Source organism: Muscardinus avellanarius (assembly GCF_963383645.1).
Source record: "Muscardinus avellanarius genome assembly, chromosome: 5".
In the NCBI taxonomy this organism is placed as follows: Eukaryota; Metazoa; Chordata; class Mammalia; order Rodentia; family Gliridae; genus Muscardinus; species Muscardinus avellanarius.
The window spans coordinates 138,687,252-138,709,883 of NC_137790.1; the positions used below are offsets into that span (position 1 = coordinate 138,687,252).

Consider the following 22,632-nt stretch of genomic DNA (forward strand, 5'->3'; position numbering starts at 1 on the left):
AAGGAATTGTCTCGCTGATTTAAAGGGTAGTTATTGGGATTGACAAGTCCCAAGACAGCAGGGCAGGCTGTCAGGCCAGGCCAGCAGGCTGGAGACTCAAGGAAGAATTAATGCTGCAACCCTGAGTCGAAAGAAGTCCAGAGCAGAGCTCTTTCTTTTGGGGGAAGGTCACTCTTTCTCTTAAGGCTTCCAACTGACTGGATGAGGTCTAATCCCATTATGGAGAGGATAATCTCCTTTACTCAAAGTCTACTGACTTAAGCATTAGTCACATCTAAAAACCACCTTCCCAGCAGCATCCAGACTTGTATTTGACGAAATTGCTGGGGTCTGGAGGCTATTTGAGTTGACACATGAAATGAGCCACCCCAGGATCTAACCAGAATATTCTTTTCCAACTTGGATTTTTTTGGTGGTGCTGAGGGTGGAACTCAGGAGCTTTCTACCTCTGAGCCATACGCCCAGTCCTATTTTGTTTTTATTTTGAAACAGAGTCTTGCTAAGTTGCTAAGAGCCTCGCTAAATTGGTGAGGCTGGCCTCACACCTGCGCTCCTCCTGTCTCCGCCTCCCAAGTGCTGGGATCGCCAGCATGTGTCACCACGCCCAGCCCAACTTAGATTCTGACACTAAAGAGGACGTTGTCAAAGAGAAATCACATCTTCCACTCGGGCTGCAAAAGTCTCAAAGAGTAGAGTCTTCCAGAACTGAAGAACATCTTGACACATGTTGATTGGTAGGCAAGGAGGACCACCAGTTTCTTAATCAACAGAAACCCCAGCCTACTGTCAGGATTGGGAACCCGTCTCGCAGAGCTCAGGGTCTGAACTCATTCCCAGGAGGCTGTCCGCAGTCCTCTAGTAGAGGCATTCTCAGAAAATCCTTATCGTCTTCTTTGTCTGGACTTCCCAACCCCTATACTTTGCCTGACTACTGGGCCAAAATGCTGTGCCAGGCAAACAGGCCACCTTGCCAAGTGTCCCTGGACAAGGATACCCCTTTGGATACTGCAGTGCTCCGTGCTGTACGTCAGAGCCACAGAGGTGTCTGCACGGCAGCCTCAAGGATTCATGACAATCGTCTCTCTTGTTGGCGACTGCCAGAGGGTCATATGGTCATCCTGTGATAGACAGCACACCCATAAAACTGCCCAGGTTTGTTTAAATACATTAAAGATGCCAGGCGAGGTGGCGCACCTGTAATCCCAGCATTCAGGGAGCAGAGACCGGTGGATTGTGGTTCGCAGATAGCCTCAGCTACCTAGCGAGGCCCTTCACAACTCAGTGAGACCCTGTTTAAAAACATAAAAGAAAGACTAAAAAATGGGGTTAGGGGTGTGGCTCAGAGGTAGAATGCCCCTGGGTTCCAGCCCCAATACCACAAACAAAACAAAACAAAACCCCAAAGCATTAATGGCCTAATTCAGGGAAAACTGACCAGAAAAACTCTGTAAGACCTTTTCTAATAGCCAGAAATGGCTTCCACCTCTTTGCAAAACTAGGCACTTAAGGTTAGTTTCTCCAGAAAAAAAGGCCTCTCAGATCAAGACTGTTGTGAAAGCAATTTATTAGAAAGGTGGGACCACAAGGCACGCTTGTCATCCCTGCATGCGGGAGGCTGAGGCAGGAGGATCGTGGTTTGCGGACAGCCTCAGCTACTTAGTGAGGCCCTTTAAAACTCAGTGAAACCCTGTTTCAAAAAATAAAGAATAAGCAATAGTGCTGGGGGTGTAACTCAGAGGTAGAATACCCCTGGGTTCCATCCCCAGTACTGCCAAAAAAAAAAAAAAAAAGTCAGGACCAAGGGGCTTTGGAGACCCTATCAGGAGCTTTCTACCTCTGAGCCATACCCCCAGTCCTATTTTATTTATTTATAGTCCTCCTATCAGGGAGGCAGCAGCAGGACTTATACAGACTGCCTGTGGGGTGGGGGTCTAGGAGCGAGGTCCGCCTTCCCAGGCACTCCTGGCTCCCCATGGACACGCAGAGCAGGACGTGGCAGCTGGGGAAGCACCCAGAGACACACGTGGGTAACTGAGCACAGAAAAAGGCAGAAGGATCCAGCGGGGCGTGGCCGGAGCACTGGCGCAGCGGCTCTCCTGGGGAGACGTTTTAGTGGCCCTTAGTTGCTGTGCAGCCTCCTCCAGTTCTTCCTACTGCTGGTTCCTCTAATCGGACACCCTCCTGCCACACACCTTCGTGAAAAATAGATCATGCGCAGCCTGGTGCCTGCACCCCCGTCTCCACTCACAGTGCCGCCCTCCCCAGCCACCTCTTGCCTTTCCACTCTTGCAGCCACGGACTTACCATTCACATTTCAGTTTGATATAATTCCATTCAATTGTGGTGGTTTTTTTTTTTTTCTTTACTAAGAATGGAACGCAGGGGCATTCTACCTCTGAGCTACACCCCCAGCCCTATTTATTATTCTTTAGTTTGAAATAGAGTCACACTGAGTTGCAAAGGGCCTCACTAAGTAGCCGAGGCTGTCCGCAAACCGTGATCCTCCTGTCTCAGCCTCCCGAATGCTAAGATTAGAAGCGTGTGTCATGATGTCTGGGCTTCAATACTCAAATGAATCTCTAATTCACCTTGTGCCCAACCCACCCAGCCCCAGCCTGTCTTCTGCCCCCGTTCCTCCATTTTACCGGGCTTTCTAATCTCGACAGGACCCTTTGCATATTGCCCTGACTTGCCCGGCCATGGTGTTTACTGAATTTTAATTCATGTTTAGTTGATAACTTTCTAAAGAAACCAACACTCACAACAGAGAAAAACCCCCAAGTCACAAGGTTCAGCGCCCTCTCTCTGTTAATATTCCACGGCCGATTCTCTCTGAGAGCGTGTGTCTGTGCGTCTCTGACCCCGGGCGTAGACGGGAGAGAGCCGGGGCAGGCTTGCCAATTTGCATCAAATTCTAAGTCATCCCACTAGAAAATTAATTTTTCTGCACTTAATAACTAGGGGGAGGCATAGATATTCCGTACATTTGCATGGTAATAGTATTAAAAGTTTTTGTTTCGGTGAAGCCCAAGCCAACTTCTACGAACGGGAGGGGACCATCAAGCAGATTTCTTTCCAGATTACGTCTTCCAGAGATGCTCATGTATGTGCCAATATGTTCAGAACACAAAAGCCAAGAGGCAGAAAGTGACTTAGACTAAGGGTCAGCACACTGTGGCCTGCAGGTCACAGCCGGCTGCCTGCTTTTGCAGACAAGATTTTGACAGGACGCAGTCACAGCTGATATGGTCCGGGGCTGTTTCCTCTCTCCAGTGCCAGAGTTCAACAGAGGCAGCACATCACAGGCCCTAAAGTATTTCCCACGGACTATTTAAGAAAGTTCCTCAACCCCAAATATTGACAACAAATAGTGACTGCTGACTCTGAATCAATATTGTACGTAGACTATGGAGCCTGAGAGCAGCCTTTTGTTCACATCCCCGGGTCATTCCAAAGCATCCATCCATTAGTAAACCTGGACATTCTCTCGCATTTCCTAACCAGTGACGTCCAGAATCCGCACACTGAAGCGAAGGCCGTTTCAGCTGAGAGTCTGGTTCCAGCATACCAAGTTCAATCTTGCCCTGACACTATTCCCTGTCGACAAATCCCTCCCACAGAGCCTTTCGGAGCCGGGGATAAAGATCCATGTGCAGCTGTGACCTTCTAAAGATGATAAGACCATCTCTGCCCGCTGGCTTGGGAGATGCGGGGAGGCGTGGTTTCCACTTAGGGTTTGGGGAGGGGAGAGATGCCTCGTGAGAAATCAAAAATCAAAATGTCAACTGTTTGAAATCTGAACTCATACTCATATCTTGTAGGATTTAATGAAAAAATTAACATTAAATAGGTCTGAAACAAGCCAGCTGTCAGGCACATGCTTGTAATATTAATACTTGGGAGGCTGAGACAGAAGGATTGCAGGTTCCAGGCCAGCCTCAGCAGCATAGCAAGACCCTGCTTCCAAATAAAATATAGGGCTGGGGGTGTAGCCCAGAGGTAGGAGTCCCCTGAGTTCCATGCCCAGTAACACACAAGCACGCACACACGCACACACGCACGCACACAGGAAGAGAGGGAAGGAGTCAGAAAGAAAAGAAATGACTCTGGAGGAATATTTCTACAACCTGCTCTTCAGTATTTACTCAGAGGAAAATCTCTACCAATGGCCAGCGCTCAGTACCCACTCCATTCCACACGCCAAGCAGCAACACAGTGAACATCTGACTGTCCAGTTACAGTCCTGCGTTGCCGACAGTGGGGATACCCCGGGAAACAGTCACACAGTGATCCCATCGTGTGTGAGCGTGAAGAGGATGCTCAGATCCACTGAGAGGGCTCTGGTGCCGCAAGGCATTATGGGGCCACCACTGCATACAGAGCCCACAGTCAAATGCCATTAGGTGGCACATGGCTGTTTTTCGGGAGGACAAACTCCAAGCAAGTGCAATTGTAGGTTGAAGGGTCTGAGAGTCTGGTGAGAGAGACCCTGCCCTCCGCTAAGGGAATTATCTGCTCCCTCCTTTCCTTCGAGTCTCTCCTCAAATGCTCCCCGCTAAGCACGGCCATCTGTGAGTGATGGCACGAATAAATCTAAAGCAAGTACTCGTAGAAAGAGTGTGTGGATCAAGAAATTAAGAAGTAACCAGTGTCCCAGAAACACCACCCACGCCCTAGATCGCACCTCCCTTCCCAGCCGTAGCCTGGCTCCTCGCCCCAGAAATAACCAATATTTATTTCACTTGGGTGGTGAACGCTTCTTTGCTTCTCTTTATAGTTCCCGACCTATGTATAATTTCTAAATGATGTGGACTGATTTATCTGGGTTTGGTGGTTATGGAGAAGGAATTATACCTTCAGGAGTCTTTGGGGTCCAGTTTCTTTGAATTATGTTTGCAAGGGGTAACTATGTTGTTAGCCATAGGTCAATTCCATCGTTTTCATGGCTGCCCAGCACCACCTCGCATGAACGCGCTACGGTGGATTTGTTGTACTGCGAATGGACGGCGGCGCCGCCTCTAGCTTGGGGGTCTTACAGCATCTTGCGTGTACATCCTGGTGCGCACACGCATGCACGTTTCCAAGGACCACACCCAGGAGTAAGACTGCTGAGCCAAATGATGCGTGTGTGTGTCAAGAGCGCCAGGCTCGGCTCCCTGAGGAAGGTGCACCAGCGTGTGCTCGGAGCCGTGGCCACGTTAACTTGTCCCGTAGCTCCTCGGCTTTGCAATCCTCAGCTTTCCCAAACTTCTTGTTGTTGTTGTTGTTGTTGTTTTCAGTAGTATGTACTAGCATCTCAATCCGGACCTTGATCTTCATTTCTTGATTTATTCTCTATGAATTATAGGTTGGAAGTTTCTTTCAGCACACTGCAGACATCAGTGACTAATGCCTTCATTACTGTAGTCATTCATTAGATGTACCTTTCCTAAAAGGCTATGTACTTTTTATTAGTTTCCTGGAAACATGTCCAAGTACATATGTATGTATTTATCTACTTATTTGTTTATTTATTGTTTGGGGGCTGGGGATTGAACTCAGGGGCATTCTACCTCCAAGCTACATCCTGTCTGTTTGAAATCTTTTAAATTTATTTTTTATTTGGAAACAAGGTTTCACTAGGTTGCTGAAAGTCTTTCTAAATTCCCCAAGCTGGCCTTAAACCTCTAATCCTCTTTACTCAGCCTCCCACATACTGGGATTACAGACATGTGTTTGTTGAAACACAGAAAGCCTTATTATTTTATAGCCTATGTCAGACAATGTGCAGTTTGCAAATGTTACGTGCAATCCTTTGGATTTAGAATGCCCCACTAGCCCTCACAGAAACCAGGGAGCGGTGTTGGAAGCGGGGTCTGGCTGGTAAGGAGGGTCCTGGGGATGTGTGGCCTCGGGGATGATGTCAGGCTTTCTCCTCCCCTTTGCCCTCTGCTCCCAGCCTCTGTTAGTTGAGAGCAGAGCCTACGCTCTTCCTCTCCTTGTCTCCCCACCATCTCTGAGCTCTGCAGACCCGGCTTCACTTGGACTGAACTCAGAATCTCCAAGAAACTGTGAGCAAATAAACCTTCCTTCCTCTAAGTTCTTTGGCCAAGTCTTTTGGATTATATCAGTGAAAATATTGACTGAAGCTCCATGGTTACATCTATTTAATCACTCTGAAACAGTGTGTGTGTGTGTGTGTGTGTGTGTGTGTGTGTGTGTGTGTGTGTGTTACTAAGGACTGAACTCAAGGGAATTCTACCTCTGAGCTACACCCCCAGCCCTATTTTTCTGTTTTATTTTGAAATAGGGTCTCACTATATTGCAGAAAGCCTCACAAGGTTGCTGAGGCTGGCCTTGAACCTGTGATCCTCCTGTCTCCGCCTCCCAAGTACTGAGATTTCAAGCATGGGCCACCATGCCTGGCTTCTGAAACAATTTAAAACTCCAGTAAAATTTATAGTTAAAATGGTTTGATCATTACCACTAAGATATTTATCTAGAAAAGGTAAGTTTATAAAAGCGTAATTCAAATGGCTTACGTTGTTTCGTTTCACTCAGTAAAATGAAAAGGAACAATATAAATAATGGGGAGGCAAAATGGGACGCGCGTTTAACTCTACGGCCTGGATTAGCAGAATTCTACTGAGGAACCCCTGGGAAACTGTCAGAGCCAACAAACCTAGACAATGGAAGAGATGTGTAGTGAGAAATAGACATTTTAGCCCACTGCTGCCTTTGCTGTGTACGCCAATAGAATCGTGTTTATCCCATAAGTACATTAAGTGCCTTTGTCAAATGGACCTCATTTTTCATAGGCCACTCAGCTAAAAATAATCTCATATCAGCTCAAGAGAAAATTAAACAAAATAGGATTGCATCCATTTAAGAATATAACTGGACAAACTGAAACAGAGATAGCGCTATGTGTAATTTATCAACGCTGACATGTAACAGTCCATCTAGAGATAGCCCTGCGATCCCAGGCCCCAGGGGCAGAGCGCACCACCCTGTCCCCGTACCTCTGTGTCGGAAGGCTTCACTTCCACGGCGATAAAAGTTGAAGATAGACCTGTTATGATGCGTTGATTGCATTTGCTGGGATAACAACTCCCTGAGGACTCTTTTTCTGGGAACTTGAAGAGTAATACAAAAAAATTTATCAGGTAATTTGCATCTCACTTGGGATTCCTCAGTGGTTACAAAAAATAAAAACTGCTATGCCTCGCAAATGTGAGAACTGGGCATTTAGGTGGTTGATTTAGAAACGTCCAAGCTCTTTGGGAAAAATATACAAGTAAATTAATATATTTTACCACCTAATTACCCCTATAGGAAGCTCCCTCAAACAATTTTCAATATCTTACAACTACCTACTTAGCACATAAAATGATATTGGCTCAAGCATAAAAGTGTGCCATCTTAGTAAAATGTGAGTGTTTTATGCCCATTACAATCAAACCAGCGACCTTAGTTCTGCTCATTAATGATTCCATATCCCTGCAATTTAAATTGAACAGGGCTTTTACACTGCAGCGCCCTATGTGGAAAACGAACGCTTACAGCTTCATTATTTGTTTTCTAGATGATTAAAATCTGTTTACCAGGGCAGTAAATGGAGGAATTATTGATGACGTCTCGGAATATCTAATGGGTACTCTCTCTGCCTCACTGCACGCCTCCAACAGCAGCTCTCGGCGTGGTTCCGGGGCCTCAGGAATCCCTGCGATGGTTTCAGGGAGCCCAGGCTCCACTGTTTCATAACACCACCCAGGTGCAATTGGCCATCTTCTCTCTTGTCCTCTCTCTAGTGGACAGCGCCATTTCGCAGAGGCCACGTGGCAGTCAGATCACAGTGGCCTCGATCCAAGCAGCAGGTGCTTCTAGCAGTCATTTTAAAATTTATACAAATGTAGAATAATGCCACTCGTGGGTTTTTTTTCATTTTGGAAAATGTGGTTAATTTTCATAATACTTATGTGATTTCTGTTCATATACTATGTTTGTTACTATTATTTTAAAATAGGCTGCCGGGCGTGGTGGCGCACGCTTGTAATCCCCGCGCTTGGGAGGCGGAGACAGGAGGATCGCGCAGGTTCGAAGCCAGCCGCATGCGCTGGCTTAGGAGACCCTGTTTCCAAATAAAAAAGTATAAAAAATAGGTCTGGGAGTGTAGCCCGGAGGTAGAAGGGCTTCCAGGAACCCCAGTACCACCAAAAATTAATTAATTAATTAATTAATTAATTTAATTTAATAGGTTGCCATTTCCTGGAAGTCGGGTGGTTGCTTTTATGTAGGTATATCTTGTATTTCCTCAATTAGAGTCTACATTCTCTGGTGGTGATGAGCACATTTTCCTAGGCAGCTGTAACAGTACTTTGAATTTAACAAACCTCAGTAGATTGGTTGAAAGATAAATAGAATCCAAGGCTGTATGTAAGAACAGTGAGACAGCCGGCCATAGTGGCACATGCTTGTAATCCTCGCGCTTGGGAGGCTGAGACAGGAGGATCGCACAAGTTCATAGCCAGCCTCAGCTACTTAGTTGAGGCTCTCAGCAACTTAGTGAGACCCTGTTTCCAAATAAAATATAAAACAGGTCTGGGAGTATAGCCCGGAGGTAGAAGCCCTCGGGTTCCACACCCAGTATCACAAAAAAGAAAAAAACAGTGAGACATAAATTTCATGGCAGTTGAGGAATGAGAAGAAGCTGGGTGCGACTGTAAGATTCTGATTCTGTAAGCTTTAGCAGCAGTGAACACTAGTAAAATAGACTAAGCTCATTTTCATAATTACTAAGCAGTCGCTATATTCCAGTGACTGTTCTAAGTCCTGTACATATGGTCTTGTAATTATTCCAAGAAATGCTATGATATAGCTATTATTTATTATTACTCCCATCTGATGGGTGAGGAAACAGAGGCCAGAGGTTTCCGATCTAACCCAACACAGTTGGCAGTAAGTGGAAAAAGTCAGAATTCAAACTTCAACAATCTGACTACAAAACCTGCTCTCTGGACCATTATACGTAGCTGGGATAATAAGAGGAGTTAGTGCTTTTACAACAAGTAAAGGAGGTCTGAAGGTCTGCGTGGTGGTGAGTCTCCTCGTTCTGAGCTTTGAAACCTCACTGTGTCGACAGGAAGCTGGAGCCTCCGGCAGGTGAGCAGGCTGAGGGCAGGTCTCACAAACAGGATGAGTGACCTTCTTAAAAGACCCCAGAGAGCTGTCCTGTCCCTTCCACCACGCTGGGACATAGCCAGGAGGACCCATCTATGAGCTGGGCGACGGGCTCTCACCGGACACCTTCCTGGACTTCCTAGACTGTAACGGATGAGCCCCCATCCTCTGCAAGTCACTCCGTCTGTGGCCTTTCACTACAGCAGCCTGAACAGACCCAGACGGGGGGTGTGTCAAGTTCCTAGGTCTACTGAAACCAAGTACTTCAAACTTGCTGGCTTAAAACAGCAGGGATGTAACCTCTTATAATTCTCAAGATCAGAAGCCATAAAGAAGAACAAAATTATGTCACTGGAAGGGAAATGAACGGAACCAGAGAACTGGGCTGAGTGAAATCAGCCAGTCCCGGAAGGTCGGGGCTTATATGTGGAAACTGGGAGACAGAGGAGACTTTAGCGGACTGAGGAGAGCGCCCAGGAGCACAGTGGAGGGGTCTGAGCGAGAGTCAGGGAGGAGGAGAAGGAAGACTGAGGAAGGGCACAGTCCAGTGACACTGGCAAGGTGTGGAGGCATCGCGATCAGTTTCACTGACACGTGTAGGGAAGGAGGAGGGCTACCAGGGTAGGATGTGAGGTGTGTGCTGTAGTTTGTATCACACTGAACCTCACTGCCATGCATACTTGCATGGATTTTATCCGAGTGGTGCTGCCCGACAGGACTTTCTTTGATGAGGAAAAGTTCCAGAAGGGTACTGTCCGACATAGCAGGCACTAGTCCCCTGTGACTATCAGGCACTGCAAAGGTGACTACTGTGGCCGGGGGCAGCTTTTTAACTTTTATTTGGGGCTAATTTAAATTTTACAGCCACAGGTGGCTCGTGGCCATGGACTGAGCGTAGCTGGACATAAGCTGCTTTCCGGGTGTGCCCTCAGCCAGCAGCAGCACATCTCTTGGGCTCCCCCCACCAGACGACTGAGCTGGAAGCTCTGGGGTTGGGGCTCTGCCAGTGGCAGGCTGGTAAATGTCTAACTGGCTCTTGGGGAGAGAGAAGCTCTCCTTGGAAACGTTTGCCAACATCTCTGGCATGAGTCCTCTCACCATGGCTGATTTCAAGCTACTTGCATGATATCACTGAACACAGGACTGGAAAGAGATGTGTTAAGAGTTAGACATAAAATCTCTCATAAAGAGCTCATTTATTAATATTCGGGGTTGATATAGGCTAGTCGTAAGGGCTGTAATCCCAGCAGTGGATGAGTCTATCGTAATGGATTTATCTGGGTGGTGGCTGGGGGGTCCTTGGACGTGGCCCTGGGGATTATACATGGCTCCTCCTCTCCCTTCTCCGCTCTTGCTCCTGGCCTTCACAATGTGAGGAGCAGAGCCCACGTGCTCTCCCTCTCCCTGCTGCCTGCAGCCATACCTGAGATCCTGGTCCCCGGCCTCACAGGAACTGAGCCCCAGACCATAATAAAGAAAATCTTCTTTCCTCTAAGGTAGGTGGTTAATCTTTTAGATCATAGCTGTAAGAACAAGACTGACTGGAACAAGATGTCTACAGCAGGCTCTGAGAGCCAGGAGGGGCAGTTTCTCCAAACCTTCCAAGCACCATGGCTCAAGATCTTCCGCCTGAGTCTGAGACAGCAAAGGAAGCGGTGTTTGCGATGTTTAAATCTCCTCAAGGGTTCTGGGTCAGCAGCCCAATGAGAATGCTGGACTCAATATACAAGACAAGTCGCCTTGAAGAGTCAGGCTCTGACTACGAAAACTCCTCATTTCAGAGCACAGACAAAGCTGGGCCTCACAGCAGAGGCCCACGTCTAGCCTAGCGGACCTTAGAGCAGCCATCCCAAACCTTCCAGCATCTTCACAACACGAATGACATCACAGGTCTCCCCCTCGCCGTGCACAGACTCGAGGTGTACACGACACCCGCTTTCCGGCCGTAACGCTGCTCTTTCCTTCCTCACTTAAGAAAATCAGTGAGAATTAGAATTAAGACCATCTAGACTCTGTTACAATTAAATTTTAAGAAAATCTCTTACAAACAGAACAATTTCTGAAGACATTTTATAGCTGTTTACAATATAACAGCTTAAAAATACTACCTTGAACCAGGGCATGCCTATAATCCCAGTACTTGGGAGGTTGAGATAGGAGGATCATAGGTTCGAGGCTAGCCTCAGCAACTAAGCAAGACCCTGTTTCCAAATAAAAAACAAAACAGGGCTGGGGTGCAGCTCAGAGGTAGAACACCCCTGCGTTCGACACCTAGTACAAAAAAAAAATACTGCCTGAACATGTCACCAAATATCATTTCTAGAGTGTGTCACTCTTTAATATTCATCTGACCTGCCTATCTCAATAGATTTGTGATAAAAATCAAACGATCAAACTATGCACATTGAGTCATACGTGGAGTACTGTAAAGACAGGTACAGCCCTATGAGAATCAAAATCTTTTATTCATTTGAATTGAGCACAGATTTCCCACTATCTTAGAAACCTATGCTATGGAAAAGCAGCCCACCGAAATTATTTTATTCTAAATATTAAAGTAATCCACAGTACCCAGTCTAAAGCCAAGAGATCATCCACACGCAGAGCCTCCGAGGTAGAATGAAGGACAAATCCTTGCATATCAGGCAAATCTCCTGATTTCATTATAAAGCCGAAGCAGAGAGTCTCATTAAAATATCCGCATGCGCTACCCGGATATTTCCATTGCAAAAGTCCTAATGATGCCTTCCAAGCTCTGTGTTTAAATCTATTGAGTTTGGCCTAAATCCCAAATGAGACTACTGGGGGAAACTAATATATATTCTTGTCCTTATTATGTCTGTAGCGCAAAATAGATTTGTATTTATAATGTATTTAGAAAAACTAGCTAGAAATTTTATTTGCTAGTTTATGGACTCCGGATGGCTGGCAACATTCCTTTAAAGGAAGACTTTTTATTCTTTTTTTTTTTTTAATGGTACTGGGGCTAAGCTACATCTCCAGACCTAATTTACTTTTTTTGTTTTTTTGGAAATATGGTCTCCCTAGTTACTGACACTGGCCTCAAACCTTTGATCCTCCTGTTCAGCTTCCCAAGCACCGGGACTACAGGTGTGCACCACCATGCCCAGCTGTGGGCAATCTTTGAACCAGGGTTTTGTGTGGGGCTGACCAGGGCGGATTCAGAACTCCAGTGCACTCTGGGACTCCTGCTACCCAGTCCTCCTTCCGTCCGCGCTGCTCGCCGTTCACAGGTGCCATCCCTGCTCCATATCTGAAGACTCTCTCCTCTCCTCATCCTGCTACCGTTTTTCTCTCCATGGACACTGCTCTTCACATATTTCTTGTTCTTCTGTGTCTTGGTGAACGCTACTATAATCTAAGAAGCATTTTTGCTTGGTGAAATAGGCCTGCTGGTAAGAGCGGTGGCCCACCACACACCACTTGTTCCTGCTGTCATATGGAAAGTGCTCTCGCCGGGCGTGGTGGCGCACGCTTGTAATCCCCGCGCTTGGGAGGCAGAGACAGGAGGATCGCGCAGGTTCGAAGCCAGCCACGGCGCTGGCTTAGGAGACCCTGTTTCCAAATAAAAATATAAAATAGGTCTGGGAGTGTAGCCTGGAGGTTGAAGGGTTTCCAGGAACCCCAGTACCACCAAAAACAAAAAAAGAAAAAAGAAAAAAAGAAAAAAGAAAGTGCTCTCAGGAATTCTACAGGGCGAAGCTGAGGTAGACAAGCTGATACATGCGCACCTGTAACCCAAACCTCACTTCATACCATCCTTTCACGCCCATTAATTCCTGGCCAACATACACACCAAGGAGTCTAGGGAGGATTTCTTTGCGGTGGTGTGGCCACTTCTACAAAATACTGTTTTATGGTTACAAGAAGAAGGAATTGTATTTTTGCATTGTTGGTTTACATGAGAGATTGTTTAAATGGAGGGGCATTGATAAAGAAAGAAGCAACGGTGAGGGCACTCGAAATGCATTCATGGAGAATTCTATTTCCATGTCTCAGAAACTCTTTGCCCTTTATCTTTGTGATATCTGTCTGGCGAAATCAGACTCTGATCTCCCTTAAAAAGAAAGAAAAAAATCTTTTAGGGGAACACACAGACACACAAATCAGCCTTTTCTGGCTATTTGTACTAATTGCCCAACTGCGTTAATCTCTGCAAGAAATATACGCTGTTTGCGACAAAAAGCATTTGTATTCTTTGTGGTGCTTCCCCTTCAGATTTGGTCCTGGCTTCAACAACTATTTACCAGACGACAACTCCAAGCTAGTTACTGTGCAAGCAGACAGAGATAAAATGATAAACAAGACATATATTATTTGGGCTTAGAATCCAGCTTAGTGCTTCTCAAACTTCACTGTGTACACAAGCATCGGTGCTTTGGTGACCTGAGGGGGAGGAGGGAAGTCCCCTCCTGTGGCACATTCACAAGCATATCAAAGTCAATCACCAGGCCACCCAAGAAGGAGGAGGGAAGGGGTGGGAACTGGGGAAGGGCTGAATGAGTGACGGGTGCATTATGCCTCTGCCATCTTGTACCCCATTAAGATGCATGACTACAATGCACCAATAAAAAACCCTGGGGGGGGCAAACACATGATCTGATCTGGTGGGTCTAGAAAGGGTCTGAGGTGCTGCGTTTCTAACATGTTTCCAGGATACTAATGATGGCGGCTGGTCCACATGGCACACTGAGGACCAAGGACAGCTCCCTGGCTCTCAGATGCCGTGCCATGGCACACTCCTGTATTCAAGCACTTCTCTCAGGAGCGCCACCCAGGAGAACTTGGATTAACGAGTATTGTCAATACAATGGGAAATACATGCTCTTACTCTGATGCCTACTGGGCGGAAGTTTGAACTGAGAGAGCAAGGCAGGAGTGAGATCCACTAAGAGAAGAGAGCCAGAGGCGAGCCAGAGACGGCATTGGCTCCAGAGATGCCGTGGCCCCCAGGGACGGTGTGAACGTGGCCTAGGGATGCGCTCACACAGGCGCTGGCCGGCCTCCTCATCGGAGAACCAGACCGGGCAGGGAGAAGGTCGGCATCTTTGAGGAATGTTCCAAAATCTTTTCCTTAACCAGTTAATCGCCTTTCAGCCCTCTCCAGTACACCATAAAGCTTTCTCATTCCAGTTGCTATGAAAGCCAAAGGTTGATCTTATTCAAAATGTGCCATCTTAAAAATAAAAGGAGGCTAAATATATGGCAAGAAACCATATGTTCATAAGCAACTCTTACAAAAGTCACCAATTTATTCTATCTGAGGATGGAGTTGCGGGGAGGCGGAGGGTAGAGGGAAGGAAGAGGCTTAATTTAATTCTATGCTCAAAGCCAGGAAAACAGGTCATGTCAAATTGAGCTGCGAGGGGCCTGAGCCTGTCCATTTCTCCTGGACTCAAAGGAGAAAATCAATTTGAGATATAAAAAGAATAAGTCACTTTGATCTCTACAACCCGAGATACCCAGGTGTGAAATGCGCTGAACAGTGGCAAGGCATCTTTAATTCATCTGCGAATATGTGCTTTGACTACCAGTCTTTAAGAGTAAAACTTCCCATTAATAACTTGAAGGAGCCATGGAAGAAAAAGGAAATCTGGGTAGATCAAGGGGTTAGCAGGAAAGGATGCTGGCTCGCTGTGAGGCTGAGTATCTGCACTTAGACCGAACATTCATATAAATGTTTTCCCATACACGGACACCAATGCACAGAACAATAAAGTGAGTTATGAAGAAGCAGTCTGTGAGTTCAGAGACGAGTCCACCTGGTGGGCGACAAGTGCTGGCAACTTAAACAGACCTCCTTGTGGTCAGGTATGAAATAACTAACTGATTTTAGAATAAGCCAAGACTTTAGAATAAGTCAAATTTATTGTCCTGTTCACACACATTTGCCAAGGCTGCCCTCAGACCCGCAATCCTTTTGTCTCAGCCTCCCAAATACTAGGATTACAGGAGTGTGTCACCGTGCCTGGAGGAGAACCCTCAGTGGAGCCAGGAAGGTGGTCTAAGGGAAGAGGCAGGGGATGCGTGAGGTTCATTCATTAAACTACTACTATCGACTATGTGCGCATTTGTGACAATACCAACGTCAATCTCAGTATTTGATATTGGGAAGGGAAGAGATGGGGAGGCGAGGGGGGCACCAGGTGCTGTGTCGCATAGATGTCAGTGTCAACATGATTTACATTATTATGTGAGACTATAATGCACCAAAAAAGCGTATTAAAAAATTGAAGCTGAGCGTGGTGGTGCACGCTTGTAATCCCGGCCTTCGGGAGGCTGAGACAAGAGGATGGAGGTTCGCAGCCAGCCTCAGCTTCTTAGTGAGGCCCTCTGCAACTCAGTGAAACCCAGTTCCAAAATAAAGAATGAAGGCTAGGGTATAGCTCAGAGGTAGAATGCCCCTGGGTTCCATCCCCAGTATCACAAAAAAATTGAAAAATATATTGTTATTATCAACTGTGTGAGATCTAGTTATATAAAGAAATGTTCATTTTAGTTCACATTTGGTTCGAAGTAATTTATTATGTGGAAAAACAATAAAGGGATTAGTTGTCTAATTGAAATGCAAGCTTCATACCATTCTGTGTCTGGCTCGGTAATGACAGCTCCTCTCTGCGGTTGAGCCAGGTATGTTACCTCACTTAATTCTAGGGTTGGCAGTATTAACTCCATTTTCTTGATAAAAAAAATTTTAAAACTGCAGATCAGAGAAACCAAGGCCTCGTGCATAAAGAGAGTGCTAGCATGTAGGAAAGTACTGGTTCAAAGTGAGACCTGCATGTTCTCTTTCCAGAGGCCCATGGAGCTCAGCTACCCTTGGGCATCACTGTGACCTCCTCCAGGTAGTAAGTGCGTGAGCCCCAAACACATGGAAAATCAAACCATCAACCAAAGGAAATACACACCATGGTGCATTCAAAAGCACTCTCCGAAACATGTTACATAAGGTTTTACTCTATGCATGTTGTATTCTATCTTAATAAAGCCATAATTAATGTTTAGTTCATTCATTTCAAACATGAACCATGATAGGCCAACAAGGCCACAGAAGGATGCTCTCTGTCCTACCAGTATGACCTTTAGTTTAAGAACTATGCATTTATTTCTCTAGCGGATAACCCACAAACCATACAGAGCCTTCCCAGGTGAGAAACTCTTTTGAGAAGCCCCATGGGTACTTATCGTCCTTATGAATACTTTATATTCCAAGGAGTGACTGTCCTGTTTCTTTATGTTTGCTTAGCAGTACACCATAGCCAAGTAGGCAGGTGTTAGTCTACATTAACTTTACTTTTTTTAAAAATTGGATATAATTTAAATTTCAGTTAGAGATTTTTTTCATGCAGAAGGAACACTCTGAATTATTAACTATGCCTCAGAGTCAAGAATCAGCACATCTTCATTTAATATGAGATTCATTCAAATTATGTTCTGGAACTAAAAAAATAAATTAGTAAGTAACCTCAGCAGCCTTTATTCCTGTGAGTGAACGAATGTTATAGAGTCAGGTAGAAACGCTGTCATGAGACATAAATGTAACTCGGTGTAATACGTGATAAAGAAGACACAAGTCAGCACTGATTTGCATTTATAAGTCAAGTCTTGAAGACATGGACAGCCCTGGAAGTGGTGGGTGATCTAGACATGTGGGAGTGACCCCAGCACTGGGTCTTCTTTTCTTAGGGCCAAAGAGTCAGACAGCTCCATCTGCTTCTCTGTTCTAGGCTGGGTGTGGGAATGTGGACTCTCAATTTTCATTCTATTATGCTCAAGGTGCGTTAGTGGATGCTGGGTCCTGTTGGACCTGCTGGTAGGGCTGCCTGCCACTCAAACGTGAGCCTTCTGTCAGGACCAGAGAAAGAGGAGCCGAGTGAGCCCAGTCCCTCATCTCTAAACAGCTGATTCTCCTTCTGAGAGAAGACCTCAAAACTCTGTATGTAGTCCTTGTGGACGACACTGTTCAGAAGAAAACCCCGAACCCCATGGCAAAAAGTTAATGTGCAGGAAGTCATCGGTGTTACATATGAATAATTAAATAGAGATAATTTCTTTAACATGTTAATTGTGATTTCTCATTTGATTATAGTGATTACCCGTGACTTTGGCTAGATTAAATCAGCTCTAGTCAACTAAATGCATATCAAATGTAAATAATGGCTTAGCCTGTGTTCTTTCTCTGCAGCTAACTCCCCACATCCTAGAGGGAATTTTCCAGTTCAGCATCAAAGACTGATTGAACAGTCAGTGTAGGAGCTTAAAAAAGTGTAATTTTATTTACAGTTAAAAATATACAAAAGCTTCCTCTAGGAGCTGAAAGCTTGGTGTTAAATCTTCTAAAAAGAAAAACACATTAGGAATACAATCGCCTCAGAGTTCATCAACAAATTAAAATTTAATGACCAAGTGGTGTGATCACTAATCATCAAACGGTTGTTCACCATTCTAATGAGTTATCAAGCCCAAAATTTGCATTTTCATAGTTATAAGTCTCCCTTTTCAATTGAATGGTTAAGAAAAATATTTAAAATATAAATTTACAGAGAACAAAAATAATGGAAATGCTTAAGGTATGTCCAAGGCATCTGACCTACCTAAACCTACTCTTTGTTTGGTTGGTTTTATGTTTTATTTATTTATTTATTTATTTATTTATTTATTTTGGTGGTACTGGGGTTCCTGGAAGCCCTTCTACCTCCGGGCTACACTCCCAGACCTATTTTTACATTTTTATTTGGAAACAGGGTCTCCTAAGCCAGCGCGCGCGGCTGGCTTCGAACCTGCGCGATCCTCCTGTCTCAGCCTCCCAAGCGCGGGGATTACAAGCATGCGCCACCACGCCCGGTGGTTTTATGTTTTAAAAAGCTTCAGGTGCTAGTTTCTGTGAAGCTGAAGGAGGTAGCCCAAGCTCTCACAGCTTTATCAGGGGGACCTCAAGTGCAAACGTGGGCTGGGATGACCAAATGATCCAAGCATTGCCATCTTCAGCGTTCTGTAATTTTCACTGTACAGGTCTTCTACCTACTTGAATAGATTTATTCCTAAGGATTTTTTGAAGCTATTGCAAATGGAATTGTTTTCTAAATTTCTATTCCAGTGGATTCATGGTAGGTAGATGGAAAAGCTACTAATTTTTGTAGGTTGATTTTTGTATTCAGCTACTTTGCTGATTTTGTGTGTCAGCTCTAGATGTTTCCTGGTTCCATTTTTTTGATCTTCTAAGTATAGGATCATGTCATCTGCAAACAGATTCACTTCTTCCTTATGCATATCCCTTTAATTATCTTCTCTTGCCTCAATGCTCCGGGTAGAATGCTAGGTCCTATATTGCGGAGTGGTGATAGCGGGCATCCTCGTCTTGTTCCTGACTTTAGAGGACATGCTTTCAGGTTTCCCGATTCAGTATAATGCTGGCTTTGAGTTTATCATGTATTGCCTTTATCTTGTTAAGGTAAGTGCCTTCCACCCATAATTTCTACAGTGCTTTTAATATGAATGAGAGTTGGATTTGATCAAGTACTTTTTCTGCATCTATTCAGATGATCAAAGTGGTTTTTGTCTTTAGTCCTATATAGGCGATGAGTTACATTTACTGCCTTGTGTGTGTTAAACCAACCTTGAATTCCTGAAGTGAAATCAACTTGGTCATGGTGCACACTCTTCTTGATGCAGACTTGAATGCAAGTTGCTAATACTCTATTATAAATTTTTGTGACTATGCTTATTAAGGACACTGGTCTATAACTTCCTTTCCTTGAGGTATCTTTATTTAGTTTTGATATCAAGATGATTCTGGCTTTGTAATTGAGTTTGGGAGTATTCCATCTCTTTCTATTCCATGGAGTAATTTTAGGATTGGGCTTAGTTCTTCTTTGAAGGTCATATATAATTCAACAGGAAATCCATCTGGTCCTGGACTTTTATTTGTTGGAAGGCTCTTTATTGCTGCTTCAATCTCTTTACTTTCCATTGGTAGGTTTAGATTTTCTATGTTCTCTCAGTTTGATTTATGTAGTTTGTATGTGTCTAAAATCTGTCAATTCCTTCTAGGTTTCCAATTAATTAGGATATAAATTTTCAAAATAGTTCCTTGTGAACGTCTGGATGTCGATGCTGTCAGTAGTGATATATTCTTTTTCTCTCTTATTTTATTAATTTGGGTCATTTCACTCTTTCCTTTGGTTAGGTTGGCTAGCAGTTTATCAATTGTGTTTTCTCAAAAAAAAACAAATTTTTTGTTCAATCTTTTGCATTGTGTTCTTGTTCTCAATTTCCTTGGTTTCTGCTCTAATTTTAATTATTTCCTGCCTTCTATTGCTTTGGAGTTAATTTATTCCTGTTTTCTAGGGACTTGAGATAAATCATTATGTTGTTTAATCACTATTTAATTCTCAATTTGAGAGGAGAACTAACTGCCAAAGAGAGCTGTGTATCGCTGTGTAGCCATAAGGATGCATCTGGTAGATCTCCAGATACAAGGAGCACAACTGTGCCAGGATCCCACTTGCTGGGCTCTGAAACCCTCCTGCATTCCCTCAGAGGCTATGCCCCCTCCCCAGGGTCACTCCTGGAGCACAGCGAGGACCCAGCGCCTGGGCTCTGAGAGCTCACTGCTTGATGACTCCCTGATGCCATCCATCCCTCACTGCATGACAGACAGCGCACTTTCACCAAACCTTCTCTCTTTGTACTTGGAAAAAGACCAGCCATACTCTGGAGGCTCCCTTCGCTCTCTTGATCTACTTCCTTTCATGCAGGCATTTTCTCCCCCAAATAACTGTATATTTTAGTCCTATTTTGGCATCTGCTTCTTTGAGGTCTAAACTAATACCCTTCAGTTACTTATTGGCCCAGTCATACATTCATTTAAGAAATGCTTATCGAGTGCCTATAATGTTCTGGATACTTAATTTTAGGTGCTGAGGAGACTGGAATAAGGCTTCTCAGGCTGCTACCATCAGAAACTTTCCCAAAGTGCCGTGGCTGCTCTCACCTGTGCTGGGCACTGAGCCGAGAGCACTTTAGTGGCCCGCCTCATTTGTCTCATTCATTCACCGCATTCGTCCAGTAACACCCCTGAAGGGGGGCAGTATTATTTCTGTTTCATAGATAAGGAAACTAAGACTTGGAGAGGCTAAGTTACCAAGGGCTTTCCTGGCAGGGCCAGATGTTTTACATCAAAACTCCTGCTTTTAACGGGTAGGTGGTGCACTACGTTCTCCAGTTGGGTAGCAGAGGAAACTCTTACTTTCTGTCGGTGACTGTACATCTGAATAGTTCCCAAGTCTGCCTTCACTTCTTCAAGTTAAATTTGTGAGGTCAGAAGAACCATTTATCGGAGAGGAAGGCAGCAATTCGAAGCCATCCTGGTCAATCCTATACTGTTTCAAAGTCATGTTAATGCTAATATTATTTAAACCCATCCAGAGGAGGTCTGTAATCATTTGAATTCAGAATGCCCCCTGTTCCTCACAGAAACATGGTATCAATGTTGGAAGCGGTATATGAGGCCTCTCTTCCTTTACTCTCCCTCTTCCCCCCCCCCAGCCTCTGTGGCATGAGAGCAGAGCCCTCACCCCTCCCTCCCTCCCTCCCCTCTCTCTCCCTTTCCCTCTCTCTCTCAGCCCCTGTGGCGTGAGAGCAGAGCCCACGCTATTCCCCTCTCTTTCTGCCGCCATGCCCTGAGCTCCACAGACCCAGCCTGATCTGCACTGAACTTCTGAACTTCTGAAAACTGTGAGCAAATAAATCTTCCTTCCTCAAAGTTGTGTGGTCAGTTGTCTGAAACTACCACAGTGAGAAAAATAACAAGACAAGGGCCCTCACCAGACACGAGTTTCCAACTCCTCTTCTCTGTGCCAACTCCTCTATTCCAGAAGAATATTGAAAACCTTTGTCTTATCTACTGTTCACCAGGGTCATTGCCAGCCCTGGCAAGCTGATGGTGAGTGGTCACACATATCCCAGGCCCCTCCCTGCAGAGCCAGCCAAGCACTCTGCTGACCGCTGAGCCCAGTGCTTACCGCGAGGTCCGAGGTCAGCCACGGCGTCCTCCATACTTGACGCCCGTTCACTGGGGTCCAGGGAAGGTTGAGACACAGCCAGATTCTTGTTAGTTGGTTCATCTAATTCCTTGTGGGAGGAAGTTAATTATTTGTGAGAAACTGACAGAAGGAGACAGCACTACCACACAGAGAAATCAATATTCTTCTTCAGAAGACCGTTTAGAAACAAACGTCCACCTAATCCTTAAACCAAATGATGTTGTTAAACTTCAGAATGGTATCCTGAGATGAGAATCCTGACAGGTGACCTTGGGCAAAGCATTTGACCTCCACTTGGCCACGGGCCTCAGCCTCAGGACCGTGGGTCAAGCAGGAAACCCAGGTACAAAGCCAAAGGTACTCAGGGTCGGGCCTGGGGAAGCGCACGGTCTGCTGGCAGCCAGGAGCCATGACTCCTTTTACCTTGTGCCCAGGGTAGCCACCCACCCACCTACTGCACCCTCTCCCAGCCCTGCTCAGTTTCCTCATCTCAGAATTAAAGGTATCACATTGAATGACTTACAGGTCTCACCTAGTTTTTAAAGTTCTGTGAATCTATGATTTTTTTTTTTTTTTGGTACTGAGGATCTAACCCAAGGGCATTTTACCTTTGAGCTACATTGCCATCCCCCCTGCCACCCAGCCTTTTTATTCTGAAACAGGGTCTTGTCAAAAGTTGCCAAGGCAGGCCTCAAACCTGTAATCCTCCCGTCTCAGCCTCCCAAATACTGGGATCGCAGGTGTGAATGCCATCACACCTGGCTTGAATTTTATTTTCTAAAAGAAAAAAGATCTGAAAGACCACATGACGAAAGAATTTCCACTTCAAAAGAATAAAAGGTAAACTTCCCAAACACATCAATAGGCATTTCAATAAACCACTCTTATTTTTAATCCTCAGTTTTATGTGTTTGCAACCTAGGGTTTATGCTCAATTGACCAATTTCTTTGACACATGGGAAACTATTTCAAGAGTATCCACTTATTAAGAAAGAAAGCGAAAGACAAGGCCAACTAACCTAACATGGACAGTAAATGAAGTCCCACCACAGTGGTGCGGCATTAGTGAGAACACGGCCACAAGGCTGTGTGTGTGTGTGTGTGTGTGTGTGTGCGCGTGCGGTACTGGAGATGGAACCCAGGGGCATTCTGCCTTCGAGCTACGCCTCCAGCCTGATTTTTTATTGATTTTTTATTTTGAAACAGGATCTCACTAAGTTGCCCAGGGTATCACCAAGCCTCGCAGCTGCAATCTTCCTGTCTCAGCCTCTCAAGTGCTGGGATTATAAGTACACACCACCACGCCCGGCTTCACAAAGCATTTTTAAAAGTCCATACATTTGCCGGGCGTGGTGGGCACGCTTGTAATCCCCGCGCTTGGGAGGCAGACAGGAGGATCACGCAGGTT

At 45.2% G+C, this 22,632-nt stretch overlaps 1 protein-coding gene across 1 annotated transcript in view; it reads right to left on the minus strand.

Annotated features, from left to right (window-relative positions):
- The window catches only part of NEK11 (NIMA related kinase 11), a gene marked incomplete at both ends in the record, with an annotated part of 215,264 nt that overhangs the window by 107,343 nt on the left and 85,289 nt on the right, over nt 1-22,632 (minus strand). Inside the window, one exon of the mRNA XM_080696621.1 lies at nt 21,204-21,312. Coding sequence (XP_080552747.1) covers nt 21,204-21,312 — 109 coding nt within the window. The remainder of the gene's footprint in view (nt 1-21,203; nt 21,313-22,632) is intronic.